Source organism: Acanthochromis polyacanthus, chromosome 19 (genome assembly GCF_021347895.1).
Source record: "Acanthochromis polyacanthus isolate Apoly-LR-REF ecotype Palm Island chromosome 19, KAUST_Apoly_ChrSc, whole genome shotgun sequence".
NCBI lineage: Eukaryota > Metazoa > Chordata > Actinopteri > Pomacentridae > Acanthochromis > Acanthochromis polyacanthus.
Genome location: NC_067131.1, coordinates 14,746,669 through 14,757,224, shown reverse-complemented (window position 1 = coordinate 14,757,224; position 10,556 = coordinate 14,746,669). Strand labels below are relative to the sequence as shown.

The following is a 10,556-nucleotide window of genomic DNA, read 5'->3' as shown; positions in this document are numbered from 1 at the left end:
TGTTTTCATAGGCTACTTGTGACCTAATTTGTGTTTTAATTTAAATATTACAAAGATTATGTGTTGTGGGAAGCATCCCCACACACCTCATTGCTTCTGTAAGGCTGAAAATAAAAAATCTCTATAATAAAATACTTGATTGTACAGAAAAGTTTGACTTCGGTGATCAGATTAGTGTTTTAGAGCAACATTAAAGTATCCTGACAGCTGTGATGAGGCTCATTTGTGCTGTCTTGCTAGTTGGAAATGTTGTCATGGAGCACTTTCTTGTCAAATGTCTGTCTTTACTTTTATCGTCTTTTCCACTGCGATTAAATTTACCTGACATAAAGAAAATACCTGGAAACTCGCCAGCTATGATGCCATAGACCAAATCAAGATCGAAGGCTGCAGAGCGGAAAAGACTTGGGTTTGATTGTGTCCTCCTGCACACGTGGTCAGGATAAAGCGAGCGACTGTGTGGCACCTCGGCTCAGTCCAGTCTGCCACGCCGCTCCCTTAATGGCAATTTATTGCTTCCTGAATCCTGAAAACGGGAGGCCGAGGACAACAGAATTCCAACCTCTGTTTTCTACCTCCTTCCCTGTCAAACGCCCTCAGGCTCCTAAAACAGTCCTTAAATCTCTCCTCCTTTTAGGCCCTCTCGCTCTCAGGCAAAGCATTTGTTCTGCACTTTCAGGAATCTGATTCATTAGCACTTGAAGTGACTTATGTCTGAGAAAATGCTAACCATGGAAGAAACCCTGTAAATGTAGGCTAAACAGAGTTGATGCATGAGATAGCAGGATTATGGAGCATGAAACTGCTTTGTTGGGTTAGAAAGCCTTAAAGAATCAGTTTGAAGATAAAAAGAAGAAATAAATACATCCAGAAACAGTGCGTTTTCTTGTAGGGAATATTTTAATAACAGACAAACATAAAAATAATTCACAATACTGACAATGTATTTTTCCAATTCTTTTCCTTCTAGAATTTCTTATTAACATATTTACATTCACATTGATATTAACATCAATTCACAAAGCAAACAGCAAAATGGCAGTGTACGCATTTAAGACATATTCAGCACATTATGTAATTTGGTATGAACCCCTTCTCCTTGCTGATATAGTGCACATTAGATATGGATCACTTTACAGAGCAGGGATTTATACATTAAATGCATATTTTGTTTTCTGTTGAGCTAGCCTTGTCCAAGTGGATGTTTTTCCACCAAAATCTGTTTTTTAAGTCCACCTTAATATCATAAAAGCCCAATGGACTTAAATTATGAAAGGCTGTTGTCTTTTTGAACATTGCTGATTATATACAGTTGAATATCTTTTATATTTCTCATCAACATATGACAACAAAGAGCGGATTTAGCAACAACCAGCTTAGTAACTGCTTTGGCAAGACCCCTGCATCTGAACTCACTTTTAAATATTCTTTTTATTTAAATTTACTCCAATTAGTTAGAATTTTGCAGAAATATTTCATGCTACAGAAATTAAACATATTTATCTTTCAAAAACTCTCTCAATACAGCGCCTTTAAAGGCCTGCATGTCCCAACGGAAGTGAAATCTCCGAGTGGCTAGAATATGAAAGTGCTCTCAGCACTGGATCGAGGTGTGAAAGCTGCTCACGTAGCCTCACCTTTGCGTTCCTACTGTACGTGCTCACATCATCTGTACATATATTAAATTCTCAGTCGCTCCACTATGCTACATATAGTTGCTTTTTATTTGGTTTTCAGTGCTTGCAGCATCACACTTTTTCCAGATCAATCCCTTTACCTTTATCAGTGCAAATATTTTTTAACATTTCCTTAAGTGAGGATTTTATATAATCTCCTTGATAATAGTAACACTGAAGGCTAAACATCACTGTCCCGGCATTGTCTGTGGAAGAAAGGTAGACATTTTGAAATCTTAGACCCACAGCAACACCCGCCTTAAGTGTGTCCTCAACAGCATAACAAGCTTTCTAAAGAACTTTTCATTAATTTTCCTGAGCTTCAATGACTCTCAGTAGGCCTGAATTAATGGCTTTAACTCAATGTGTCCCCAATGGAAAGCTTTTCGATAATTTTACCAGCTTTGTGGCATCTCTGTTTGTAAAATCGTCCCCTTGTGTCAGGACATCACCGGGTCTTTTCCGGACCAGGCGACTGCGTATTGCACTGAAATGGCGTTGGAAGGATTCCATTTCACTCCTCAGCCGTTGGTGGTTCAGTGCCAACATGTGCACATCGAGGCTTCTTCCTGAAATAGGGCTGAGTTTGGCCCAACTTTCAGCGCGGCTTCCATTCTGGTGGGTAGACAAGCTTGCTGCAGAGTTTTTGTCTCAGTCTACGGGCAGTTCACAGGGTATCTGCTGGGCTGCTTTGGCTATCGTGTAGGCCCTCTGGAAGTCCTTATATCGGGGAGCGCAGCCCAGCCAGGCCTCGCCAAAGTGGACTCGGCCGGTGAAGAGGAAGCTGCCGGGTCCCGGTTTGACGCCACACTGGAGCAGAGTCCTGATCTCGCCTCGGCTGCTCAGGCGACTGTTACTGGTGAACAGGGCGTACTTCTGACGAAACACTCGGGTGGCGCTGACCTTTATCACTGCTGCCCGCAGGTTCTCGTCTTCATCCACTGAGCGGATGTTCCCTCGCACCACTGTGGACAAAACAAACATTCAGGTTCACTTCCACTGTATTCTGCAACACATTCCTTTACTTTAAGTCAAAGCAAAGGAGAAACATTTTGCTGTACTTTTCGCATCATGCAAATGCAAATTGCTCTCTTTCACCCACGGTTCAGATGTGCTTCTTTGTGCTCTACCCCAAGGAGACCCTGGCCTGCTCACTAATCCGTCTAACTTTTGTTGCCAGCTGAACTTTTCCTCAGTGCTGTTACAGCTCAATCAGAGGCCTGCAGATTAGTCCACTGCTTCTTCTCTGGGGGGGTTGATGTTAGGATTAGTCCACTACAGTGCCTCCAGTAGGGGGTTTCTGTGGGTTGTGTGTTGGGGGGGTGTGGAGATCTGCTGTTTCACCTTTAACCTTTGCACTTTTTAGAGGGGTGGATGTGGAAGCACAGGGATGTCCTGCCTTTAAACCAATTCGACACAACCGATTTTCAAGATCCCGACAAGAAATCACTGAACTCTATGGCTTTGCTTCAAGGACTTCTTGGCATTTGTTGGACGGGCTTAATCTTGGGTGAATTCGAGGGGGGTGGGCTTGCTGATTTTTATTCTCGGATTTGTAGTTTTTCCACGTCAGATCGGCAACTTGAAACTCACCAAAGTCGCTGGTGCAAACAGCCATCAGGATCTCGGTGTTGTTGCAGGGTCTGCAGGCATCTGGAGAGACGAGAAGGAAGAAAAAAAGGAAGGAAGGAGAGTCAGTTGGTGACCTCACAAGACTCTAATCTGCCGGGAGGAAAGAAAAAACACCTATATGCTAATACACTGGAAATCAAAGACCGCATTTCCAGATCACATGCACAGGAATGTGAGTTTAGACCTTGTGTTCTGTGCAAAAGCGAGCAACAAAGGAGAGACCAACCACTGCGTTCTAACAGACAGCTGCTACTTTTACAGTTGGCGGAGGAGGACCGGAGGAGCTTTAAGGTGTGAGGCTCTCCAATGCCAGACAATTTAAAGGCCAAATTAGCCCCCCCACCCCTCCTAAAGCCTTCCAGGGTGTCGACAGTCACACCTCATCAAAGCCGAGACTTGGGCTAAAGAGAAGGAGTGGGGGAGGACTTCAAAGATGGTTAAAGGAAATCCATTTCTCAGAAAAAACTGCTATCCTTTTTGAGTTTCTGCACATTTTCTGGAGAAAAAAAATCCAGTGCACCTTACTTTTTTCATGCATATATAAAGAAAAAAGATTAAACCCACAGTAGCATAGTTCTGGCTGTCTGCACTGACTGAGCTGTGGCTGGACAAAAAAAAAGCCTTGGCATTTTTTAAAGTTCTCCTTGTGGTTCTTCGGAGGCCCCTCTCTTGCCCACCCCACACATTCTCCTCCTTAGTGAAAACCTCTTGATAAATGAGATTCCTTCCTCTCTTAGTCCACAGCGAACCCCCTTCCAAAACCTAATCAGTGTGTGTGTGTGTGTGTGTGTGTGGGAGAGAGAGAGAAAGATGTAGGGGAGGAGGGGGGAGTAAACTCCTACAGACAAGTCTCCCCACAGAGAGGCAGCTCAACAAAAGAGGGGAGCATCTCAGCTGGGCAGAGGCCTCCCTGTCGCCTAGGAGACGGCAGTAATCCCAGAATACTCATGCGGCACCCATTCAAAGGGCTCTGGACTCTGGAGAAAGCCCCACATACTGTGCTTTTGTGCCCCTCCTCCCCTCTCCACAGCTACTCCACAACCAGCACGCCTCTGGGGGAAAGTTTGGCCACTTCCTTCTCTGTGCACTCTGCATGAGCCATGGAAAGTCCAGGCAGCCCACAGAGGCCTGTTCTGAATTATGAATCATCGGCAGAGAGGACTTTATGGGCTATAATATCATTATGGGTGGGTCAAAACCTTGCAAACTTTACAGGAAGGGGGTTGAATTATGGTGTAAAGTGGCGGCTATGACATAAAAGTTGTGAACTTAGCGATAAACCAACATGCCTGACTGACTCACCTTCACTGCTGATTGGGCTGGAGTCCAGAGACAACCGAGCCGTCCAATCCCCTCTCAGCTCATAGCGGAAGCTTGCGATCCTCCTGCTGATGTCCTGGTGAGGCGTCGCTTGCAGGAACAGGGCCACCCTCTCGCCAGGCAGCCGGCTGAAGCAGCGCACCCTCGGCGGGGGGGACGACTCCAGCCGGTCCCCCACCAGCAGCTCCAGGACGCCGTCCCTCTCCAGGTAGAGCTGGGCTCCGTGGAACTGCTCCGAGGGCTTGACGCAGGCCGTGATTAGGCCCGAGCTGCTACCGCTGGGACCCACGGCCACCGAGGGCAGCCGGGGCGACAGGGTGAGGCGCAGGGCTCCTTTGGGATACAGCCAGTCCAGGGTGCCCTCGGAGCAGTGGAGGGAGATCTGCTCCACGCTGCCCTGCTGCTGGGACAAACCACTGAGGGAGGGAAGGAAGAGAGGAAGCAAAGTCAGAGAGAGTTTGGGCCAAATCCCAAACTTTCCTAAAACAACTGCACTTCACTCCAGCTGGGTTGCGTGTGATCTCTGCAAACAAAGCCAACATTTTCAGCAGAAATGAGTGGAAACACAAAGTGACACTCTTGACATTGCGACTTTTTTCCCCCATATTGTCCTTTTTTTTTTTAAAGATTTGTCCTTTTTATATCTTAATGTTATTGCACAACCTTGAGAAGACTTTGGATGTCATTGCACATAATATATGATCATGTGACAAATAACTCTTAAATCTTGACAGCTTTAAGAAAACAGTTTTTGCAGATGAGCAAACTCAGAGAAGGCGCCACCTACTGGCGATCTGCCAGTGCAAAGGGCCCCTCATTCCATCTTTAGGGCCACATTTTCAGCAAATAAAGTTAAAAATGTAATATAGTTATTTTTTTTATTTTTTTTTACAGTGCATCCAAAATGAAACAAAATAGCCTCTAGCGACTGCATCCACAGTGTTTTCTCCATGCAGCTGAATTAATCCTCCAGTCTCCTGTCTGTCTGGACCCTCCATACCTCCTGCAGACAGCCCAGCGGCGCAAACATTTTAATTGCGCCCTAATGGCAAGTCTCAACATGTTGCTTTCAAGGACGCAGCCACTCTCTCTTTCTCCACCCGTAGCATCTCTGAGAGGCAACTTTGCATCATCTTCCCACCAAACCAAAACATGACAGATGGAATATAAAATACTTGCCTTCCTCTCCAGCTGCACTGATCTTCGGAATAGTTGGACAGAGACACGTCAAAAATGGCAAAAAGTAAAATCCAAATTGCGTTAATCCAAACTCCGAAGCCAGGCATTTTCGACAGTGGGTGAGAAGTTTAAATATATATATACGTATATGAGAAAAATTATAATTCCAAAGCTGCGATGTCCTAAACCTTGGTGCGTAAAGTTCCGCTATAAAACCACTAACATTCTGCTTCTGACAGCCTCCATCACTTTGCCTCCTCTCACCCTGATGTGATCGATCAGACAATCCAGCTGAAGTCGCTCTCAGAGCTGCTGTGCGTCAAACAGGCTCAGAGCTCTGAAGTTATTCCTCCTCAGAAAAACTTCGCGGACCAATCAGGGCCCGACGAGTGAAACTTTAAACCACTCACACAGCGGAGGGGGAGGGACGTCTGAGCGCAGGACCTCTAACTGTATGCAGGGATGGACCATTGTGTTGGACGTGTCTGCAGAGAAAATACAAATTAACCTGCATGCTGAAGGGGTTTACAGAAAGTGTTGCAGTTTAAAGACCCCCATTCAGACATGAAGGGACTCCTGTGACTAAAAAACGAAGTTTAACATGTTTTTTCCCCATTTTATTCTACCCCAGTTAAATTTCAGAATCAATGAATATGCTCTCCAAAGTCGATTTAAAGTGTATATGCATGCTTTTAAATCACTTTTGTGCAATCTGCATTGGTTTTCAGATTAGGTGTGGCTTCTAAAAACATTCTGAGAAAGTTTCCTGAAAGTTCTAACAACGTTTTTTTTTTTTTTAAATTTAGATCTCAGAATGTTTTTTTCTTAAAGGCAGAATGAAGTTCTCCAAAGTCGATATTTTGCTTGAAATAGTTGCCAAATGTTGCATTGAGAGCATTCTTCTTTTGTTATGAAACATTGCGAGATCATTTTATGGAAGAATGTTCTACTACGTGTTACCTCAACTACATCCCCAAAACATCATGCGAATATTGCACTGAAAACTTTTGTTGATTTTTGCCACATTAGAACAACACTTCATCTGAAAAATTTTGCTGATCCCATCTTGAAGACATTATTAGAATGTTTTACTGCGAATCTTTCGTGATCACAATCTGACAGTCTCCTCCAAACATCCTGTGAATGTTAAAAAGTTTTATCTTTGTTAACCTTCAACCTCACTGGAACATTATGTTAAGACTTGAAAACAAAATGCCTGAAAAACTGAGACATATTTGTTCTATCACAAAGAAGCAGGGACATTTATTGTGGTACATTTAGAGTCCTCTCTTCTCTCAGGGATGTACGGAGCCCCTAAGGTGCCACGGAGGAAAAAATAAATAAAACGTGCATACGTTTTAATATATTGTGCGCATGTTTTAAGATAAAACGTGCGCACGTTTTAGTATCTCGTGCACACGTTTTAATATCCCGTGCGCACGAATAAGTATAAGTATGAATAAGTAATAAGTCCGTTTTATTATTATTTTTTCTCCGTGGCACCTTAGGGGCTCAATAGGAATGTATTTTGCCTATTGTTTGACCTTCACGGGGCTCAGATGTGTGCAGAGTCTGAAAAGGAAAGTCCTTCTTCCGCTCACTAATTAACTGGTGAGACTTTCAGCTTGTTAATTGTGTCCAGAGGGCCCCGAGTGCATCAAAAAGCTGACCAGTTGGGATTTTGGCAGCTAGTGCGGCGCTCAGATTCACTAGTAAGGCTTCTGTTGGAACTAGTTGGGCAAAAGTGTCACTAGCTGGTAAAAAGACATTCTTTGAACATTAGATTAAAATGTTTTCTTTAAAACGGTATTTGAACTTTTAGGTAAAGTTAGCCAATGTTGTGGAAAACTGAGTATTTCATTCATATCTTTGCTATCAGTCATTGATTTCTACCACTAGTTTGATCTTTTGTAGCGCCAGTTGGACATTAGGTTTGCGCCAGTTTGCCTTTTTTTTTTTTTGGACAAGTCAAACAAAAACTGTTACTAGTCGCTTTTTTTTGACCACTTTTGCCCAAACAGTTCCAACAGAAGCCTTACTAGTGAACCTGAGCACCGCATTTTTTGACAAAATCCCAACTTGTCAGCTTTTTGATGCCCTAGTGGCCCCTCTGGACACAATTGACAAGCTGAAAGTCTCACTAGTTAATTAGTGAGCTGAAAAAGCTTGCTAACTAGTCGCAGAGGGACTTTCCTCTCAGACTTTGCACACATCTGAGTCCTGTGAAGGTCAAACAACAGGCAAAATACGTTCCTGAGAGAAAAGAAGACTCTAAATATACCACAATAAATATCCCTGCTTCTCTGTGATAGAACAAATGTGTCTCGGTTTTTTTAGGCATTTTGTTTTCAAGTCATGGTTATGAAACTTAAATAAGCACAGAAAACGTCCCTTCATAGTTCTAATCAATTATGTTTGCCTTACAATGAAGCTTTTCATGGATTTTAATTCATAGTCTAGTTTACATCTGGCTCTTTCTGCGACATTAAATGGCGGTCTGCCCATTTCAAGGACGTCTGAAATTGTAGAAAAGTATATTTAGCCTCATGTGGCATGAAACAAAATACAGGCGGAAAGAAAAGAAACAAGCATAAAGAAAGTGGTCACAGTTCACTAATGTTAAACTGATTTTCAGACACGCCATGTATGATGGTGATGACGTTGAAGATTTGGCCTCCTCTGGCTGTCGTGCCCTCTGGCCTTTCCCCCGCCGGGCTTCTCTTTCATGTGGTGGTATTTATAACCAAATCAAATATTCTTTTGTGCTGACGCCGCCATCCATCTCCCTGAGTCACTGACTTTCGGTGTACATGTGTGCGGGTGTTTGTTGCACGCCTGTGTGTGTGTGTGTGTGTGTGTGTGTGTGTGTGTGTGTGTGTGTGTGTGTGTGTGTGTGTGTGTGTGTGTGCGCGCGTGATGAATGTCTCGGCCCCTGCGATGGAGTTATGACAAGGCCTCAGACCGACACAAAGGCACATGTGCAGAAATCCAGCTGCTTTATTGTCTGCAGCAGGACGAAGCTTTGTTTTCTGCAGGGCGTTTCAAAGCAGCCGAGTTTAAAGCGCCAAGCGACAGGAGGGTGACTCGGTCAAAGAGAAATGAATATATTGAACTTAGTTATGGACTTCACAAGGATGCCACAGTGTCCACGTGTGCGCAGTGTGCTAAGACACGGACACTCAGATTTACACACTTTGTCAAACACATCAGAGTGCATGTGTCCGTTAAAACAAAAGCTCACACACGCCATGTGACCCTCATATGACCTGAAACTGCGCTTTTATCCAGCCTAGATCATATTTGGTGCTTTTATGTGGCGTGGCTGTGTGCACATAAGGATCTTATACTTCAAGCATACCGTTTTTATGTGGTTTTGAGCAGTTTCAGAACATTTTCAATGTAATGCTCACAGTGAATTAAAGGGACAGTATGAGATTTTGGGAAATACACTTGGCTGCTTTCTTGGCTAGCTTACAGGCGGTCTGTGTTTGAGGGTAAAACAAACCTGCTAAGCCAATAAAAAACAGAAAACTGCGTTCCAACATCCCTACTACTGTATTATATTATGCCAGCAAAAGATTTAGTATGCCCCAAGATGTATATTCCAGTATGTCAAATGTAGCATGTACTCCGATGTTCTACTTCATCCACAAGCCAGCATACTATTCTAACCCACAATCCTCTGCACATGTGCGTCACATATATTGCGATGTGACACGAGTATACTTTGTGAGAGCAGCTGTGCTACATACATGAAATAAAAAGAAAGAATGTGCAATTTTGAATGCAGCTTAGATTTTTACCAGTTTACCAGTACCTCATTTTTTTAAATAAAGGGAGAGAGATAAAATAATAAACGGAAAAGAGGGCATACGACGTGCAGCAAAGTGCCAGGCCTCAAATCAACCTCTACTAGATTAGCTACTGGGGTGCCCTACCAGAGCTTTTAACAACCTCCAGAAGTGAAAAATCAAGTTTAGCCTTGAAAACATGTGCATATAGTGTTGTTTTAATGTGCTGTAAGGCAGGGGTGCCCACCAGATAGTTCAATCCGGCTTTCTGGATGACTTTGCAAAGTGTAAAAATTACAGAGAAGACATTACCTGCACATTCTAAATTTGTAAAACAGTTTTTTTTTTTAATTTTCTACACCTTGACAAGTTGTTTTAATCATAAAGTAAAATACTACATTGTTCAGTTCAGCTACCTGTGACTAAATGCTTTGTGCCTTTGCAGACACACTGTGATCTGTAAGTTATAATGTAAAAGTGGAAATGATGAACTGAGGTATAACATTGCTGAAATTGAACTTTTTTCTTAAGACATTTCAGAATGTTCATAATGTTTTGTAAAAAGATAGTTCATTAAATGTGAACATTTTCAGAATGTGCTTTTTTGCACTAAGACAAAGGGAAACATTAGTGTGGGTATTTTTAGGTCATTTTGCTGTGATTTTACTGGTCCAGCCCACCAGTTTGACACCCCTGCTGTAAGGCATATCATAAGCGAAATAAACAGTCAGAACCATGGCTGAGGATTTTCACATTAAAACTGCACTGTACCAATCACTGAAAAATCACAGACTGAGACTCACAGGGTTTTATATGCAACACACTCAAAGAACCAATCCCTTCTTCTAGCAGATTAGGACTTTTTGTTTCATTAATCTTCTTCAGAATCAGTTCCCAGCTTGAACAAATATAGCCCAACTCGAAAGACATACTTTATTCATCCCCTTTGCAGAAATGC

General features: G+C 43.0%; 1 protein-coding gene across 1 annotated transcript; it reads right to left on the bottom strand.

Annotated features, from left to right (window-relative positions):
* Window positions 1–881: 881 nt before the first annotated feature.
* On the bottom strand, window positions 882–6,145 carry metrn (meteorin, glial cell differentiation regulator). The gene is made up of 4 exons (XM_022190841.2): window positions 5,808–6,145; window positions 4,611–5,044; window positions 3,270–3,329; window positions 882–2,641 (listed from the first exon to the last, which is right to left on the bottom strand). Exons 1-4 carry the CDS (start codon window positions 5,912–5,914, stop codon window positions 2,328–2,330), a joined length of 915 nt encoding a protein of 304 aa, XP_022046533.1. The 5' UTR covers window positions 5,915–6,145; the 3' UTR covers window positions 882–2,327.
* Between the last annotated feature and the right edge of the window lie 4,411 nt (window positions 6,146–10,556).